Genomic DNA, 21,200 nt, shown 5'->3' with positions numbered 1-21,200 from the left:
TAGATGCTAGATGATACCCCACTGGGAACCCACTGTTTAAAACGTTGGTTAACTTGCTGTTGTCAGTGTTGATATCTCAATACATGTAAGTAACAGGTCTGGATACTGCACAACATGATTAGAAGCGTCCTACTGGTATATTATGTAACTGTGCAGTAATTTGAAAAATGCCAATAAAAACACTGTTCCAAAAGTTTTAAAATAGTTACATGGTTCCCAATTTGAGGTTCTGCCGTATCCCAAAACACATAAAGAACTCTGATTGCTACAACTAGGGCCTTTACTTTCCGACTGCCCTGGGACCCCACAACCAGGATTTCTCGGAATTGTATTAAATATTTACCAAAAAGTGTCTGCCATCTTCCCCACAATATAACAGGAGTGGAAAAAGAGCTATTATAGGATTACAGCATAATCTGTAATGTATTGAGCACTGTAGTATCTCTAATCAACAAGATGTATTAACACCCATGCTATGAATAACCACCATTGGGGATAGTACATTTACCATTGTGACTACTCAACACTTGGGTCTAAGAGACACTGTGCGAAGGAACAACAGTGAAAATATTAAAAAATATTGGCGGGTATAGATATTTTCTCTGAGAAAATGTAAAAAGCACCCTTAGTATGAATGGATAGATACTTTCCAGTGTGGATCAACCTTGTTAGAATGAGAGAACAAAATAGTGCTCAAAATGCCGCTGTGGCCTTATAAATTACAGTTCTACATTTCAGCTGATCAACGTTAAAATGGAAAGACGTTTTGTCATTCGCCATTGGATATTCATAGATGCCAAAATTGTGCCTTAAAAAACATCCAGCAAGTAGAACAATGTGTGCTACACTTACCCAATGACTCCACATCTTTTAACGGGTCTACTCCTGGCGACAGAATAAAAACAATGGGGGATGCTGGACTGCTCTCACTGAAGGATTTAGCAAACTCAGTTTTGCGTCTTTCTACATATTTTGTCCCAAGCTTCTCTTCCACGAAGTTTCTGTGTGAAAGAAAGTTATAGATATATTTTAAATGTGTCCCAATAATAATATGTAATTTTGAAATAATTTTAAGTCGCAAGGATTAAAGTATGAGGAATATATTAACCTGACTGCATATGTCATTCGATCAGGTCTCAAAGCACGCATCATGATCAGTTTTTGCAAAGAGCTTTTAGTTTTCCATTCTTGGGGTAGCTTTTCTTTTTCAGGACATTCTGATTCGACAACTTTTTTCCAGCGTTTAGGCGATCCTTCAATATCTCGGTCCAAGCCACGGAATTCGTCCATAAAACTCATTGTCTGGAAGGGATGACAATAAGGGTATATTGCACTTGTGAAATGTACTGAAGTTTAAATGGTTCTCCACAACTGAAAAACTGTTAACATGATTTTCCCTTCAACAAACCCACTTAGAAGTTTGCCACGTTTGGCATTATGTGAAAATGAAAACTATTACTTTGAAGATTACAGAATGAAGAATTTTTGTAGTGAATAATAATGAAGAAATTCTTCAAACATCGGAAGCGTTTTTCATTTAATATTTTTCAATGCTTTAAAATTCTTGGGGTATATATAGGCGTAGGATCAAAGTTAGACTTAGGCGTGTTTGAAGAATTAAAGCTAGGTCTATATTAATATGTAAGTGAAATATTAGGGTATTAGAAATATGGTTTGGGTTATGCACATGCCTAGAGAAAGGGTAGAGTTTAGTTCTTGACAATTATTGTCCTCATTTTGGTGTTCTGTATAATAGTTTCCTCATTTTTGCTAACTCAATGTAAAAAGAACCTATGCAATCTTCATTATAGCACAGATATGTATAGTATACCTTAATTGCACTCCATGCAGAATTTGAGAGAAAGTCTAGAGGGCAGTTGTAGCTGTGGTCAATATTGAATCTGAGCAGGAAGTCTAGTTGACGAGCATCAATCTCTTTGTTCATGATCAGCAGCTGTAAAGCAGAAAGTAGTTACTATATTAACCCCAACCGGTATGCATTAATCTCAGGCAAGAAAACGAATCATATAACAAATAATTTACTGGGCAGGAACGTTTTAGAAAATGCAAATTATGTGATTTATTGTTAAACTGTCATAAAAACAATCAGTTTCCGTGCAATCAATGCCTTATGAATCCAACTTTAGTTACAGTTTACTATTCCATACGTTTTCCCCATTAAAATAATCCACTCATCTCCTCACTACAAATATTCCAGGTATAAGAAGTACTAGTGATAAGCAGTCCTAGTATGAGATACTCACCGTAATGACATCTGTCTTCAACGGACGAATTTGTAACAATGATGACACACATGAAAATGCAATCCGTTCTTTCTTCATACTCCAGAGCAATTGCATGATTTACCAGTGAATGCTTATCCGAGCGATGACATCTTATCAACTGAACATAGATGGCTTTTCATGTTTTAGTAACCAAGAATAATATGCTTCAAAGGTCTGCTTTTTAGACAGCAGAAATATCATTTGAAATGACGTCTGTGTTGCCAATAAGATCTCTCTATACAAATGTAATGCCAAATTTTATTGATAAACATAAAAGTGCAGATCATCAGTGCGTGAATGCTTCTTTCAAACCAGAATCTGACACAATATTTGACTGAGAGTGGTGCATGTAACCACCCAACAATTTTCTCTATAAAATTAGTAATTTTAGCATGTGGATCTCAACCAAACAGTTATTGCACCAACGAAGGAATTCTCATTATTCCTTCTACACAACTTATAATTTTTGTTCAGAATATTTCAAACGTCTGATAAAGTTATTAGATGTGGACAATCAATCTTGCATTGAGCTAACTGTGAAAGTACATGTTTGACCACCAGGGACAAGCATTTTGTGGTATGCCAGAATCAAACCTTATCCATCAGTTTCTTTTCATTCAATACGTTTGTTTTCAGGTAATATATACATCACTGCTAATGGATATGATTGTACTACATAAGCAATTTCTCTCGAGATAAGCTGATGAACTAAATCAATGAGTGCTGACTGTTGACATGTCCTGTGACCTACAAGTCACAATTTTGAATCCAAGGAGATGCAATTAAGGCCTGTGTCCTTCTATGATTGATAAGTTAAGTTTTGCTAAATTGGGTATAAGTAACAGCTATTATTTACAATGTTTAAAATGTCAATGCTTCTGTAATAAGCATTAAATGAAATTCAGTTATTGTCATTGTTACAAAATTATTAATTTTCACTTCCTAATCATTTTCTCAGTCTTTCAGACACATGAACGAGATTTCTGAAATACTTGAAATCAATGATTTATATGTTGAGGGCTTCATTTCTTGTAGATATGAGCACGTATTCGTGTTTGATTATTTTGGAGTTATACCTCTAAGCTACATTCCTCAAATCAACTAATATTTAATCCCTTGGCTGATCACCAAATACAGGACGGCATATGGACTGAAGACACATAAGGATGATTTCTATATTATATTTATTTTAAAGAGTGGAAATTCTTTAATGGTATGGTATACATCTCAGGATTTCACCTTGCTAACTACTTAAACTAGGGTCCCCACTAATGTACTTTTAAATACACTTAGCCTTAAGCTTTTCTTTGTTCCAGTGCCATAACTCACATCATTTTACCAAGCCAACTGTGAAATTGGGTAAAAAATATCTAAGCATATGCATTTTTGGAAACTGAACGCACTAAAAAAACTATTTAGTATGGGCAATTAAAAGCTCTTTCCAGGTGCGCTGTCACAAAGGAGGTAGCACTCACCAAGCCTAGGCAGTACTAGGAGGGAAGAAAGAAATGGTAAATGCCATAAACCGGTACTTGCAAGGTTTTATACTCAATTTCATCCCATAAGCCTGGCCCACCTGTTGCACACATTCCGATGCAACAACATGGGCGAGCTTATCAATCACTGATATTTCCTTAAGGGTACATCAGCAAGATACCATGGCGGTCATTATTGATATTTTGTCCCATTAGGTATTGTAAACGTCAATATTGGCCTCTGGTTTGAACAAGGCATGGTGCAGGGCCCGGCTGTACTGCAGGCATTGCACTCACTGGTTGCTGCACAAGGTGGGACAGGACCTTGTTGAAGGCCGTTTGCAACTTGGTTAAGTGAGATGGGGCAGCAAGCCAGGTTCTTTGTCGAGATCTCCTGCTGAAGGCATGCACAAGTGGATTGGATAGAATGGGGGAGGCTCCTCTCGCCCTTCTGTCATATCCATTACTTGCTCCCAGAAATTGCATAGTCTAAACTTGTGGTTTTCTCTCAGTCATGCCTGTAGGAGATTTGTACCTTCCTTTCTGAGGATACTTTTTTCCGTTAAGTCCTTAGAATTGACTTAATAGTATTTGTATTAAGAACTCTATATTCAAGGTATAGCTCCAGCATTATTACTTGCCCTTGAATTCTTTAGTTTTTTTTTTTTAAGTTTCAAAAACCTTTATTGTTTACTTCTGCAAGCATACACAGCCCGCTGCCTACAACCCGGAGGCCGGCGACGATGGGTCATTAAATCACTAGCAACGTTGTCCAAGTCTACACAGTCTTGTAGCCGACAACCCTGGGGTCCGGCGGCGTAACATATTGACAATGCAAACATACAACCTTTCTGAGACTAAGTGTGAACTAGCCCACTGGTCCCCCTCCGAAAAAGTGGTATCTCCTGTAGACAGCCCCCTAATCCCTACCCCATCCAATTTATGCTGCAGAAGTCACGCCAATTTATTTCTAGAAACCCCAACCAATGAACAGACCCAAACTCCCCCACCCCAATGTCCACACACACAACCCTCCCCGCTACACACATAGTAGTTAGGTGAACATACCGCTAGTCTCTGTCACCCCTGCAAAGTTGGGCAGCACAATCAGATACCTATATGTGCCTATAATCGACCTTCCCGTAATGACCATCTAAGCGCTCCACAGTGACCCCCCAGTGTATCCGTAGCACCAAGCGGGGTGTGGAAAAGTAAATTTTGCCATGTTATATGTGCCTACGTGTTCCCCATCCTATGTTATATGTGCATGATTAGATATGCATATATCCCCCTATGATCGATTAAAGACGCAATTACAGTTGTGTCCAACTCTAGTATGTCAGTTTCCAGTTCTCGTGAAAGCAACAAGTATTAGGCTCATGTTGCCACGATTTACAGTGTACACGTTAATTCACCGCATTGTCCCCGTTTCTAGGCCTCAAAAGGGCCCGGACACCAGATTCAAGCTCCAGTCTTCTGAACCCGCTCCGAGGAGCGATGCAGCCCCCACCTGCATCCCTGACCCTTCACTTACTTCCTGCTGCACGGTGCCCGGCCCGGCCTGGCTCTGCCTCCCAGTCTGCCAAGAGTATGTTATGCTTTTAGTTATCAGTCCAGCCCTCCTTCTCTGCATTCCTAAGCTACTGAATCGCATCAATAGTTTCAGCCATGGTCTAGTCTTTCTGTCTCCATGTAAGAGAAATACTGTATTAATATTCATAGAATATTCCTAGCTCATGCAATACATGTAGAATTATGCATGCACCAGTCTTAGAGTCAAGTAGCCTCTGCCCTGATAACTTTTAGTTTCTATCAACATGTACTCCAAACACAAGATACCAGATATGCCATAGGTACATGTCGTCCTGACACCGCAGACTTTAGTCTCCTCTTCTAGTGCAGAAGTCATAGCCCCCAGTTCTCCCTGGTAACACGTCATTGTCCGTTTGCGCGCACCACTAGGTTAAAGGTCCCAGCTGCTCTCAGGCAGCCCCCTCCATGTTTCCGCCCACTCATGACATTTCTGTGACGTTTCATACTACATGTCTATGTATACGCCCTGTACACGCCTTCTTGTTACACCCATCTTGTCCTTATCTTTCGCGACTGCTACGAGTTACGCCTACTGCTACGCCTACTGTATTGAATGTAATGTAATTGTTTTAGTATATATATATTGTGTACTGTTACTGAAAGCCCCCATGCGATTCCCATTCCCTGGCAGCTGCCATCCATTCTATTTCCGTGCAGGCTATCCCGTTCCTGTCCCTTGCCTTATGCCTGATTAAAGCCTGAAAGACTCAAGATACCTCGAATCCTGTCTCTTATTTATTGAGCTATCTGTTTTATTCACTGTATTCAAAAATAGTACCGGTAATTAATTATTTATTTACCACATAATGGCGCCCGAATAGGGACTTGCCCTTTCCCCACGCGCCGGCGAAGCCACGCAGGCCCCCTGACCCTCTGCAGCCGTGACGGAACTATACCGTGCACGTGCAGATATTTCTGCTTCAAGTATCCCTCAGGCCCACGGAGGAGACGGAGGTTGCGGTCCAGCATCCAGACGAGGCGGTGAGGAATGCGGCGAGTCCCGACCAGAGCCCAAGCCGAGAGTACAAGGTCCGAGGTATCCGGAGGCCCACCTGTAACTGAAGTCCGAAGTTCGTAGTCCGACGTCGTAGCAGTCCAGTCCAGTCCGAGGCCTTCCGTTCTTGCTGCCCGGTGAGTACCGTTGCTGGGGTAGTATCTAGACAGGGTCAATTAATTTGTCTCTGGTCCGTTGGGTTTGGGTACACAGATCCAGTCCGAAGTATTCACCTAGGTGGATATGGGTCCGACGTGTCTCTTTATGGGACCGGTATGTTCTGTACTGTTTTAGCAGTGCATCCAGTAATTCTAGTAAGTCTGTTCTCGAGAAATTCATGTGTTAGGTAATATTCTGTTCGAACTGTTATTAATGTTATTAATGTGTTGTCAATGTCGTGGTATGAGTGATTTGTTTTGCTATTCATTACTGTGTTTATCGTGTATTGTATTGTGTTTGGATTCAAGTCTAGAATGCCTCTGTTTTCCAAGTTACGGCAGATAGGAACCCGGAAAGGGTTACTCGAAGAATCAGTTCCTGTCCCGCCTAGGGACAGTCCAGGACATTTTATGTATCATAAGCATGGCTTAAGTGCCATATTGTATTTAGATTTATGGGTCGACTATACCAAGGATCTAGAAGAGAAATATAGATGGCCTGTATCAGGTACATGGGATGCCGAGTGCATCATGCGAGTAGAAGAAGCATTATGGAAAAAGAAAGCCAGACAGTCCCAGAAAGATGCCATCGAGTTATGGCGTAAAGAATCTCATAAAAGAACCGAAAAAGAATTCAGAAAAACAGAATTAAGTAGGGAATCCGCAGAAAAAGCCCAAGAAAGGGAATTAATCGAAGAAGGTGAACGAGTTAGAGCAGAACAGTCAGACAGACAGAGAAATGCTCTTATAAGGGGCATGTATCCTCTTCTTGCCGAGGGCTTGCCGAAGGCAACCCCGGGAGCATCCAGTAATTTTCCGCCACCATTAGTCCCGACTAAGCTACGTCATAAACCGACCGCAGCTGAAATTTTTCTTTCGTCCTATTTGGACGATACAGTCCCAGAATATGCAAATCATATTCCACCTGTTCAACCTCAGCACCCTGTTAATAATGTAATCCCTGTTCCTCCAGCCACTGGTCCCGGGGACCAAGCTAATGTACCCCCGGCCCAGCCTACAGTAAATGCACCCGTTTTTCCAGTCATGTTACCAGCACCCGCACGTCCGGTATTACCTGACGACTCTAGCCCAGGAGGGGCGGCGGGAGGCGCTCCTACCACCCCGCCTCAAACGAAACGAATGACGCTGAGAGAAGCAGCGTTACAACGTACACCGAAAGTCTCTACTTACGCAGCCCTCAAGAAATACCTTACTGATTGCGTATATGATTCAGTACCAGGTGAAGATTACATGATACTGTATTCAGTACGTTTACGACGAGTTACCACCTTTTTGGTTACTCTGCCAGACATGAAGGACCATCTAGATAGAATATATCGTTTTATCCGTACAGGGGAGGATCCAGAAAGTATTCACGAAGCTATGGCACACAGAAAAGTCGAGACTCAACATCTGATTTTACAGTTTTTGATTAACTGTTTAATAAGAGAACAAGACTATCCTGAGAAAGATAAAGATAAGATGAAAGTCCTGACAAAGTGGAGTGATAATATAGCCGAGGGAAAACACAAGACACAGAATTGTATAGACGCTATGTACAGGAAAATCCGTAAGGAAATTCTAGACATACACTATAAAGAGAAAGCAAGGAAAATAGCCGAGAAAGAGAATGACTCTTCAAGTGAAGAGGTAGACAGCGAGAATCCCGACAGAATAGCGTATGTAGGTAGAACTAGACTTTCCGACAGACATTCACGTCCAGATTACAAGAAAAGTTTTTCTCCTCCAGTGCCAGAACAATGTTCTCTTGAGCAAGTGTTCCAAGCTACCGATAAAATTCTGAAATCACGAATAGGTTATAGTGAACTTAATACCATGCATGAACAAGAACTAGCCCGATCAGCAGTCCGGTGGACTACTGATTCTACCACTTTTCCAGACGAAATAGTGGCACAAATGTTCCTGAAACTGCCCCCAGCCGAGCAGCGACTGGTGGGTATGTATATGATCCAGCACCTCATTACCCTGTATGAGGAACAGCATTCTGATCCAGGTCCACTACATGATGTACTAAACGAGTTACTCCAGTACAGATGGAAAGGTCTAGGTACCGATTTAATTAATGTCATTCTAGAACAACGCCACAAATACCGAACTTTTCTGAATCCGCATTTTGTTCCCGTTCCACCCCCAGTAAGGAAGTCATTCTACATAGATAGACAGAATCCGTTACGAGAAGTACATCCAGTTAGGACAACGGGGGGTGCTCTAGAACGAGTATTTGTTTACACCCCATCACAAAAATAGAACTTTTGGAGATGAAAAAGTTAATTCCCTGTCATGATAAAGATCCAGCAGGGTTCCACCGTGAATTAAAGGACATGCTCCGTATGGGAGAATACACGTACCCTGATATCATTAAAATGTTAAAGGTCCTGTTGCCTGCGGGCATATATGAAAAACTAAAAGAAAAAGAATGGGAGGTGGGAGAGAAAAAGATAGATTGGACAGCTCTAGAAGCTGAAGATAATACACGAGTACCAGGTACCGGTCTTGGGGATAAAGCTAAAGAATTGCCCGAGTTATTAATACAAGTCTTGCCAAGATTACTAGCCACGAAAAAGGAAGACTGGGATGCCATCTCAGCCTGTAAACAGAAACAAGATGAAGATACTAGTGATTTTTATTCTAGATTTGAGAAATGTTTTATTATTAATAGTGGTCTGAAAACAAGTAGTGAATCGTACCCTCATCTTTTTGTTACCAAACTAGTCGAGAATTCAAGTCCACAAATTAAAAATCGAGTCCTGAAAGTCGAAAGTACTTGGCAAGCTAATACTCCGTCACAGATGCTCCAGATGCTCCAGTATCACCAGAACAGAATCAGGGAAGAGCAGGAACATGAAAGAAGACGTATGAAAGACACGAAAATGAAAGTATTAGTTGCACAATCTGTTCCACAAGACAGTCAAAAGAGGGGTCCGAATCAAGCCAGTCATCCTACAGCTCCCGTTAAAGGGACATGCAATTACTGTAAACAGCCAGGTCATTTTATAAACGAGTGTGCAGTTCTGAAACACAACATAGCTACTGGTAAGACTAAAGAAAGACCACGTCCGCCTAGACAAGAACAAGTTTTACAGACTTCCCAGCCACCGCAGAACGCACAACAGACAGTTACAGTACCGCAGCCTATCGCTGCAACACAGCACGTTACACAGCAGATGTACCAGTATGCACAGTCAGAGTATCCAGATTATCAACCATATTCATGAAACAGCCTAGAGAGGGAGGTTGGCTTGCCTCTCATCGAGATTCCTGTAGATCAAGAGGGTCCCTATGTACATAGTCATGTATTAGGGAAAGACAGAAAGTTTCTGATTGACACAGGGGCAAGTAGGACTACCATCAGTCATGACGAGGTTCCAGGGGCTCCGCTCTCAGGCTCAAGAAATGTTTCCCTTGGATTTTCAGGAAAGCCTATTGTTAATGAAATATCGAAACCAGTTACTCTAGAAGTTGGTCCACTGTCCCGAACTACTGATTTGTTACTTACGAAGTCATGTCCAGAAAATTTATTAGGCATTAAGACACTGAAAGAATTAGGTGCCATAATTTGTTGCTCCCCAGAGGGAGTAAGACTGTTCCTGCGAGATTTTAAAGGTCATTATGTATTACGTGATTTTGATCCAAGATTATTGAATGTACCACAGCATTTATGGGCGCAAGGTCCAACTGATGTAGGTTGTATGCACATTACACCCCATCGTGTGACTCTAAAGCAAGGTGTTGTATTACCACGAATCAGACAGTACAAATTGCCACCGGAGGCTGTAGCAGCCTTATCCAAAATTATTGACGAGCTTATTGCTCAAGGAGTAGTTGTAGAAACTGACTCCAATGTATGTAATTCTTCTATCATTCCAGTCCTGAAACGTACTGATCCAAATGCACCTCCAGTTTATCGATTAGTGATCGACCTTCGAGAACTTAATAAGTGTATCATACCCCAGTACCCAGTAGTCCCTGATATTTCATCACTCTTGACAGCTATTGATTCTGAAGCCACATTCTTTTCAGTTATCGATCTCAAGAACGCATTCTTTAGTGTCCCCATTCATCCAGACAGCCAATTCCTTTTTGGTTTCTGTTTAAATGGAAGAAGCTATAAATTTACACGAGCACCTCAAGGTTTCACAGAAAGTCCTAGCATTTACAGTCAAGCACTTAAAAGACAACTAGACAATATTCACATGCCAACTGACACTGCCCTACTCCAGTATGTCGATGATCTGTTAATTACAGCCCGTTCTGAACGTGACTGCGAGCGTGCGTCACTTACAGTCCTGTATTTCCTGGCCGAGATGGGGCACAAGGTGTCCCCTTCCAAATTACAATTCTGTGTCCAGCAAGTGGTCTACTTGGGACACTTACTGTCCAAGAGGGGTAGGCAGTTGACACCTGACCGTATCCAGTTAATAGCACATCTTCCACAGCCCAAGACTCAGAAGGAGGTACGAGCTTTTATCGGCCTCACTTCTTACTGTAGACAATGGATTCCTCAGTACGCATATCTAGCCAAACCACTGATACAGTTAACGACACAGGAGGCAGCAGTATCGACTGTCCTCCCTTGGACCCAGGAACATACACTTGTTTTTAATGAGTTAAAGAAAGCTTTATGCCAAGCACCTGTTCTAGCAACACCGAACTACAGTAAGTCTTTTACACTTTTTGTCACAGAACGTGATGGTACTGCATTATCTGTTCTCACACAAGATCAAGCAGGACAATACAAGCCCTGTGCTTATTTTTCTAGCACATTAGATCCAGTAGCCCAGGCTCTGCCTGCGTGCCTCAAGTCAGTTGCAGCCACAGCTCTAGCTATCAGACAAAGTGATTCCATAGTGTTAGGACATTCCCTGACAGTACAAGTTCCACACTCCGTGGAAGTTCTTTTAAACCGAACTCAGACTCAGCACTTGACAATTGCACGTTTAACAGGTTATGAACTGACACTGTTTCAGCCACACATAGAAATCAGACGCTGCAAAGTTTTAAATCCCGCTACACTGTTACCGTCAGTTACTTCAAATCCTGCCACACATGACTGTGTGGAAGTCGTTAACACCATGACAAAGCCAAGACAAGACTTGACAGATATTGCATTACCTGATCCTGACCTGACACTTTATGTGGATGGTTCATGTATGAGAACAAGTACAGGAGAACTAGTAGCCGCGTATGCAGTGACTACAGACACTGAAGTTATAGAAACACACCGTATTGATACCCTGTCTGCTCAAGCAGCAGAGCTAGTCGCTCTGACCCAAGCCTGTATACGTGCCAAGAACCTGAAAGTTAACATATATACAGATTCACGTTATGCATTCGGAGTCGTACACGACTTTGGAATGCTCTGGCAAGAGAGAGGTTTCATGACTTCTCATGGAACTAAGATTCAGCATGGTCTCCTCATTCAAGCCCTGTTAGATGCAATACATTTGCCGACAGCTATTGCCATTATGAAGTGCAAGGCACATACGAAAGTTACTGACATCATTTCCCAGGGTAACGACCTGGCAGATCGAACAGCCAAGCTTACAGCTCAGACTCCAGACATTCCAGTTAACACGACACCGACACTCATTCCAGATCAGACTACTTGTATGACAGTTAAGGACCCTACACAAGATGTAATAGATATACAGTCACATGCCACTCCAGATGAAATCAAGAAATGGTCCGAACAAGGAGGGGTCCAGACAGATCAGGGATGGTTGACGAAGGGAAAAGCCACATGGTTTCTCCCCGACTCAATGGTTCAAGTCATTATTAATACCGCACATAGTCCAGTACACCTAGGAGAAAAGGCCATGTTAGACAGTATCCAGAACATATGGTTCAACAAGCATTTACGAGCAGCAGCCAAACAGAAAGTGCGTACCTGTATGATATGTTGTCAGTTCAATCCAGGTAAAAGTGTCCCGGTGGAACAAGGTGGATTCCAACCTCCTGACCACCCTTTTGAAGTCCTCCAAATGGATTATATTCAGATGGAGAGATGTCGAGGTTTCAAGTATGTCCTCGTAGTTGTATGTGCTTTGTCCAGATGGACAGAAGCGTATCCGGTTCCAGATTACACAGCCGCGACCACTGCCAGGCAGTTGGTTCGTGAGTATTTTCCCCGCTATGGATTACCTAGGGTCGTGTATTCAGATAACGGCCAGCCATTCTCATCTGAGCTCATGAAACAAGTTTCCCTTCTGTTAGGGTACCAGTGGAAGTTCCATTGTGTATGCCATCCTGAAGCAGCCGGTCTCGTGGAGAGACATAATCAGACATTGAAAATCCGCATTGCAAAAGTATGCGCAGAAAAAGGTGTAGATTGGTTGGTAGCACTGCCAGTTGCCCTTTTTTATATGAGAATGGTTGCACACTCTAGATCAGGTCTGTCCCCGTACGAGGTCGTATTCGGCCGTCCTCCTAATATGTGGGGTACACCTATGCCCCGAAAGATTACAGACGTTTCCAGTAATATGCTGACAGATTACCTAGCTTCCTTGATGTCTGCCCTACACTCTTGTCGTTCACAGGTTGCCGCTGCTTTTCCAGACAACACTGAGGTGAAACCGCATGAAGTCGTTCCGGGAGAATTCGTCCTGGTGCGCAATTTTGATCGTTCAAGTCCGTTGGAGCCCCGTTGGAAGGAGCCCCAGCTGGTGTTATTAACAACAAGGACCGCCGTCAAGCTCGAGGGACGCAAAGGCTGGGTGCATACCAGCCATATCAAGAAATTCCATGGATTGCGGCCAAAGACATTTATCAAAGACTGCCCTATTCTTAAGGACTGTCCAGACACAGACTCTAAACTTCCCCTGTTAGAGAAAACTCCGCAGCAGGAGTATAAAGCAAAACTCCGGTCTAGTAAAATAAGTCAGACAGTTTAATTGTTTAAGTCCCTCTCGGGTGAAGCGGTTAGACAGGTTCCTGACATGTATGAGATAGACCCACATAGTGAGAGAGTTAGTCAAAACTCTAAAAGATGTATTATCGTTCTATTCTTTTTATTGTTTTTGAGTCTTATGGTTACATGTATAAGTTATGCTTTACATTTATGTTTTCCTATTTCACATGTACATATGTATTCTAATGCTACAGTAGAGCACACATTTAGTGATCTGCCTCCTCACGAGTTATCCTATCGTCTTGCTATGCGTAATAACACATTTATCAGAATGTTACACTATTCACACCAGACCAGCAATGCCACTAATTGTTGGGTGTGTGGTCGACTCCCCCCTTTCCAGACACCGAAGGGAGTTCTGCCACTCTTTCCTTATCCGTTGTCACACAATGGTTCGTGTGGAGCATGGTCCACGTTAACGTCATCCTCAACTGATATGTCCCTTTTGAATCGAACATGTTTCCCAGACAAGCAAGGTCTTCCCCACAGAACAGGTTTAGATCTAGAAAATGAAGTATATGATTTAGGTAATTATTCCTCGAATTTCATGGTTCTGAATGTTCAGTCCGATACTACTCCAGATTTGCCTGCTATTTCAGTACTACCAGTCAAAGGCGAATTATGTGTCAGAAAGAATGGTTCCGCACATGTAGGACATAGTGATTGTACTACTGTGGTCGAGTATAGTGACAGTGGGAAATCTATTTTCAAAGCCTCACGTCATTCTTATTTTGTTTGTGGTCAGACCGCATATGTTCGTCTGCCCCTCGATTGGGATGGAACATGTTACATTGCCTTCCTACTGCCACCAGTTTTTCTAGCCCCATCCGATTATCACAGAAACACACATCTAGTACACATTAGACATAGAAGGGAGACTGAGTCCCCAATTGTCGATCAAACTGAAACTACTCTAGAACAATATCAAGACTTCAATAAAGGTTTCTTTTTCTTTATAGGCCCTGTCCAGAATAGTAAGTTAATACGTAGGTTAACCAGAACCCTTGAAGCAGTAGTGAATGAGACTACTTCCGCTCTAGGTAACTTAACCGAAGAGCAATCTGCCATTAGATTTGTCGTGCTCCAAAATCGTCTCGTTCTTGACGTCATATTGGCCGATAGAGGAGGAGCTTGTAGAGTCATCGGATCTAGTTGCTGCATTTTCATTCCTAATAACGCGCCGTCTGTTTATTCAGCTATAACCAGACTTCATAAAATTGCCCATCAGTTACACCAAGATCCAGGCACCTGGACATCGTCCGGTTGGCTCTGGAGTATCATATCTGCCTGGGGATGGAAAGTATTGTCATTCCTAGGTATAGCAGTAATGATCATATTCAGTTGCTGCCTCTGTTTACAATGTGGCCCTGCGATTTGCGGCTTGTGTGCTACATCCTGTATTCCTAGTCCTAAGTCCCGTTCCAAGACAATTCGAGACGAGCAAATGATGCTATATGAACAGATAGATGGTATCATGAATATTGATGTTTCCTGATGGAAACGTAGGGCACAAGGAGGGAATGTGGAAAAGTAAATTTTGCCATGTTATATGTGCCTACGTGTTCCCCATCCTATGTTATATGTGCATGATTAGATATGCATATAGCCCCCTATGATCGATTAAAGACGCAATTACAGTTGTGTCCAACTCTAGTATGTCAGTTTCCAGTTCTCGTGAAAGCAACAAGTATTAGGCTCATGTTGCCACGATTTACAGTGTACACGTTAATTCACCGCATTGTCCCCGTTTCTAGGCCTCAAAAGGGCCCGGACACCAGATTCAAGCTCCAGTCTTCTGAACCCGCTCCGAGGAGTGATGCAGCCCCCACCTGCATCCCTGACCCTTCACTTACTTCCTGCTGCACGGTGCCCGGCCCGGCCTGGCTCTGCCTCCCAGTCTGCCAAGAGTATGTTATGCTTTTAGTTATCAGTCCAGCCCTCCTTCTCTGCATTCCTAAGCTACTGAATCGCATCAATAGTTTCAGCCATGGTCTAGTCTTTCTGTCTCCATGTAAGAGAAATACTGTATTAATATTCATAGAATATTCCTAGCTCATGCAATACATGTAGAATTATGCATGCACCAGTCTTAGAGTCAAGTAGCCTCTGCCCTGATAACTTTTAGTTTCTATCAACATGTACTCCAAACACAAGATACCAGATATGCCATAGGTACATGTCGTCCTGACACCGCAGACTTTAGTCTCCTCTTCTAGTGCAGAAGTCATAGCCCCCAGTTCTCCCTGGTAACACGTCATTGTCCGTTTGCGCGCACCACTAGGTTAAAGGTCCCAGCTGCTCTCAGGCAGCCCCCTCCATGTTTCCGCCCACTCATGACATTTCTGTGACGTTTCATACCACATGTCTATGTATACGCCCTGTACACGCCTTCTTGTTACACCCATCTTGTCCTTATCTTTCGCGACTGCTACGAGTTACGCCTACTGCTACGCCTACTGTATTGAATGTAATGTAATTGTTTTAGTATATATATATTGTGTACTGTTACTGAAAGCCCCCATGCCATTCCCATTCCCTGGCAGCTGCCATCCATTCTATTTCCGTGCAGGCTATCCCGTTCCTGTCCCTTCCCTTATGCCTGATTAAAGCCTGAAAGACTCAAGATACCTCGAATCCTGTCTCTTATTTATTGAGCTATCTGTTTTATTCACTGTATTCAAAAATAGTACCGGTAATTAATTATTTATTTACCACAGGGGGGATCGCCCCTTCTCACCGCCGATGTCCACTTCCCTCCTCCGACGCTGCACCGTCCCAAAGCCCTTCCATGGTGCCAGTGTGTCAAGTACAACTACTGCTCTTCCTCGACATGCGGCACCGCATCCGACCGCTCACTCCCCCGATCTATCTCCTCTCCCGCAGCGCTACCTGAGTCTCTGTTTTCTAAGTATGTGTGGTACAAACCCCAAAAGTTCTTTGGCCGGCTAGTGGGGGGTAGCAGCTTACTGTAATGTTCAGTTGGTGTGCAACAATATAACATATCCTGTGCCCACCTCTTGACCGTCGGCAGCGGGCCCCTCATCCAGCAGAAGGCAACCACTCGCTTCTCCATGAGCATTCCCATATCGGCTAGGCGCCTTGCCGCGACCGGTAGTCCCCTGGAATGGCCAAGCAATGCCAACGCCGGGTCCGGAGTCAGTTCTAGCTCTAGAATCTGATTCATCTCTACAAACACACTATCCCAGAATTTCTGGACTCCCGGGCACCACCAAGCCAGATGCATAAAATCCGCCATTTGTGCGTGGCACCGCTCACATTCAGATGACTGCCTGAGACCATACCTATGGTGCCTCTCCGGGGTATAATACACTCTTTGTAGGAACTTGAAATGTACTAACCTGTGCCTGCCATTCAGCGATATCTTCTTAGTATTCGCGCAACAATATCGCCACATGTCATCATCTATCGTGACCTGTAAGTCTTGCTGCCATGCCACTCTGGCTTTCATAAGTTGTCGCTCTCTATGTGACATTGCCGTCTTGTAAAGGTTAGTAATTAACTTTCACGGGGCCTCCGTTTTAATCACATATGTGAGCTACGGGATCTCGGGCGGTTCCGCCAGATCAGGGCCCAGAAGGTCCAATAGCGCGCTGCGCACTCTGTGAAACTGGAACCAGAGCAGCAATGTGGTTACACAGTGCTCAGTCGCTACCTGATCCCACACCTTCACTCGGCCCTCCAAGAATAAGTCACCCACCTTGGTGATCCCCAGTTTTTGCAATGCTTGGACCACACCTCTTTCTCTAACTGGAGCTACCCACAGCGCCCACTCAATGGGCCAGCTGGGGGAGTAGAGGATCGCCCCATGCTGAGCTTGCAGGAGAGAGTGCCAGGCATGATTGGTGGCAGTTATGGAATCTAATATTCACGTCCTTCGGTCCACCGGGTTGAAAACCGTAGCCGGAAGAGGGAGAGGGTCCGCAAAGACATGCTCCATACGTATATGGGGGACATTCGCGTCTCCATGTATCCACGTGTGCAGGTGTGCCGCCTGCGCGACCCTGTAGTACAGTTCCAAATCCGGGGCCCCCAGACCACCCATATTATACGGGAGCGTGAGGAGAGTCCACTTCACTCTATGTTGTTTACCGCCCCATGCTAGTTGAATCAGGAGCTGAGTCACAGTCCAGAAGAAAGATTTCGACAACACCATCGGTATAGCACTGAAGAGGAATAGGAATCTGGGCAGCACCACCATTTTCATGATGGCTATGCGTCCCATAAGGGATAGCGGGATCCTGCACCACGCCTCCACATCATCTTCCAGCTTTCTAACTGCCACGCCATAGTTTTCTCTCATTATTGTTTCGGAGTCTGTGTGCAGTTGTATCCCCAAGTACCGAACCGATTCCTGGGTCCATTGCAGCGGATATTCTATATCAAACTTGTTAGTAGCCGGGGTAAGGGGAAAGGCCACTGACTTTGTCCAGTTCACCTTCAGACCCGACAGCGCACCAAAGCGCACTACCTCTCTGAGCTTAGCGGACAAGTTAGACTCCGGATCTCGAACATACAGTAGGGTGTCGTCAGCGTACGTCGACACAACTATTTTATACGTTGGAAAACCAACACCTTCGTTACCGTGGTACTCACGTAACGCACATGCGAGTGGTTCTGCTACTAGTGCATACAGTAGCGGCGATAATGAGCAGCCCTGTCTAGTTCCTCTGCTTATCGGGAATGTATCTGTCACTAGATCTCCCAGGCGAAGCCTCGCCGTGGGAGTGTGATATAGGGCGCCAAGCATCTGGAGGAACGGCTCACCGAGGCCAAAGCGACGCAGTACGCGGGTCATGAACGGCCATTCCACAGAATCAAAAGCCTTCTCCATATCGAGGAAGACTGCTATGGCTTTCACGTCCTGCCTGACATGTTGCATAGTGCCCAGCACTGTACGAATATTATAGGTGAGGTTTCGACCAGGAATGAAACCCGCCTGCTCTGGTGCGGCTAACTTAGGAGCAAGCAACGCCAGACGAGTCACCAACACCTTCGCGTATATCTTAGCGTCAACATTGAGGAGTGACAGAGGTGTGTACGAGCTACACTCGTTGGGCGGCTTGCCCGGCTTGAGGATTGTTACTATTAACGCTTCACTCATAGATTGGGGCATCACGCCTTCAACACAAATGTCGTCGAACAGGGCGGGCAAGTGGGGGATCAGCTTTTCATGGAAGGCTTTGTAGAAGCCCACCGTAAGCCCATCAGAACCAGGGGCGCTACCAGAACGCATGCTCGCCAAAGCTTCTATAATTTCGTCTTTCTCTATCGGCAGCATGAGGAACTCCCGATGGGTATTCGTGAGCGCGGGCAAGTCAATGTGATCTAGGTAGTCGCAGTTTCCTCAGAGAGGTCCCCGCATTTAGAGGAGTATAAGTCCGAATAGTAGCTTCTAAACACATTCGCAATTTCAGTCTTATCCGAGACTACGCTGCCATCTGTTGCCCTTAACTCCGCAATCAGTGATTTACCTCTAGCACCTTTCAGGGCCCTTGCCAGCACGAGGCAGGGCGCTCCCCCTCGCCATACGTTCGAGCTGTCGCATATTTCCCCATATGTTTGATCTCCCTGTCCGCCTCTTCATTATACTCGACAATCAAAGTCTTTATTTCCTCCGCTACAGCGGGATCTCCGCTACTCTGTTGCCGTCTCTCAAGAATCGCCAGCTGCTTTTTAAAAGGGATAATCGCTTCCGAATGGATTTAAGCATGCCCGAGTGTTAGGACATGGCAATACCTCTAACAAAGACCTTGAAAGCCTCCCATACAGATTGAAAACTATCAACTGAGCCTATATTAGCCTAAACAAAACCTCAATCTCTTTCGCTATCTCCCCCCGGAATTGCTCATCTAACAGAGAATATGGAGGAAAGCGCCACGTAAAAGGCGGGATCACTCTCGAGGGGGAGTCCAGCACCAGTAGGAGTGGCGAGTGATCAGAGAGAGTGCGCGGCAGGACTGTACACGCCTTAGTGCTGCTCAACATGGAGGGAGACGCCAGCCAATAGTCAATCCTAGTGTGTATATCGTGGTAAGCAGAATAGTGTGTGTACCCCCCTGCGTTGCATGCCAGCTCCTCCAAACATCTTCTATATCCAGAGTGACGCACATAGTCTGTATTGTGTGCGCTGCAGCTGAGGGTCTACGCGGTGGGCCAGCCGATCTGTCCAGCGCAGGGTTCAACACCAGGTTAAAATCCCCCCCCCAAAGCACCTGTGCAGTAGAGTGCGTGCGGGCGACACATGCCAGCTTATCATAGAATTCCGGGGAGTCATAATTAGGACCATAAACATTGATGACTATTAGGTCGAATCCCAGTCCCTTGCATCGCGATATCAAAACGGCCCTCCGGATCCACCTGTAGTAGGGCCAGGGTTAACTTCGATCTGGGGTTGACCCACGTCAATACACCCCTCGAATGAGTAGTGAAACCAGCGGCTGTGGGATTACCTGCTACCTCCCCACTGAGTAGCATTCTGCTCGTGAGCGGTAGGTGCGTCTCCTGTAGGAGTGCCAAATCGACCTTCTGTCGTTGTAAGTAGCTCAGCACCTTCCTGAGTTTCCTGTGATCGTTGAGCCCCCTAACATTCCATGTGAGGGCCCGGAGCGTCGCTGGCGCATCATTTAAATTCACATCTTTAGTGTTAGGCATCTCCTCTACGTGCATGTAAAGTGTGTGACGTAACATAGCGTGAGCCCGGCATGGGCCGTGTGTGCAGACTGAATACCAACAACTTCGCCTCTAGTCCTTCTCATCTCATGTGATAGTTCCCTTCACCACAATCGAGGCCTACCATACTTCTAGCAGGTTAGAGTCACTCCTGTTCATCAAGGCGGCTGCTGCCTCCATCGTGTTGTTATTGCCACTGGTCCGATCTCTGAGCCAGCCTTTCATCGCTTGTTGAAGTGCCCAGGGATCGGTGAATATGTGGGAATGTCCCTGTCTGTTCACTCGTAGTTTGGCCGGATATAACATTGCGTAGTCCAGGCCTAGTTCTCGGAGTTGTTTCTTGAAGGGAATAAAGTGCTTGCGCGCCTCCTTGACCCTGGCCGTGAAATCAGGGTATAACGATATCTGCGATCCCTGAAATTGTAGTGATGGGTTAGACCTCGTCAACCAGAGGGCAGTGTCCCTGTCGCGATAATTAAGCAGTTTGGCAATGATGGGACGAGGTGGCGCCCCCGGGCACGGGCCCAGCGAGCGATGCGCCCGCTCCACGACAAACATCGTCGAGAACACTCCTTCCCCCAGGAGCGTGGTGAGAAGTCTCTCCGCAAACGTCTCCATCGTTCCCGTTTGCGTGGTCTCTGGCAAGCCCGTGTTCCTCAGGTTACATTGCCACGAGCGAGCCTCCAAATCCTCCGTCTTGTCCTGGAGAGCTTGCATGATCTTCTCCAGCTTCTTGTGACCTGTATCACGGTCCGTCTGGGCTTCCTCCACTTCAGTCAATCTTCTCTCCGACATATCCAGTCTCTCGGCATGTTTGTCAAGGCGCTCTGCCATACGGTCCATCCTATATGTTAACGCATCAATCTTAGAGCCCAGTGACATCATGCTCGTTTGGAGGCCTTTTTCCATGGCTGTGAGCATGTTCTTTATATCAGGACCTTCCGTCTGATCATCCTCTGGCTGCGTGCGTGTGTTGTCCACTGCCGGGGCTCCCTGCTACTGCGAGCGTCTCTGCGCGAAGGGCAACCTGCTCTGCACTTTGTCCCCCTTGCCCATCTCGGTAGCTTGCCCCCCACT

At 44.9% G+C, this 21,200-nt stretch overlaps 1 protein-coding gene across 1 annotated transcript in view; it reads right to left on the bottom strand.

The window, feature by feature from the left end:
• LOC144824202 (dynein axonemal heavy chain 11-like) overlaps positions 1–21,200 on the bottom strand; it is a 3,356,387-nt gene that overhangs the window by 410,857 nt on the left and 2,924,330 nt on the right. The window contains exons 81-83 of the mRNA XM_078683354.1: positions 1,832–1,954; positions 1,109–1,302; positions 853–1,001 (exon numbers count right to left, since the gene is read on the bottom strand). Of these exons, the coding sequence (XP_078539480.1) occupies positions 853–1,001; positions 1,109–1,302; positions 1,832–1,954 (466 nt within the window). The remainder of the gene's footprint in view (positions 1–852; positions 1,002–1,108; positions 1,303–1,831; positions 1,955–21,200) is intronic.

Source organism: Lissotriton helveticus, chromosome 3_1 (genome assembly GCF_964261635.1).
Source record: "Lissotriton helveticus chromosome 3_1, aLisHel1.1, whole genome shotgun sequence".
Classification (NCBI taxonomy): domain Eukaryota; kingdom Metazoa; phylum Chordata; class Amphibia; order Caudata; family Salamandridae; genus Lissotriton; species Lissotriton helveticus.
Note: the sequence above shows the minus strand (reverse complement) of the source record. Positions and strands in the feature narration are given on the sequence as shown.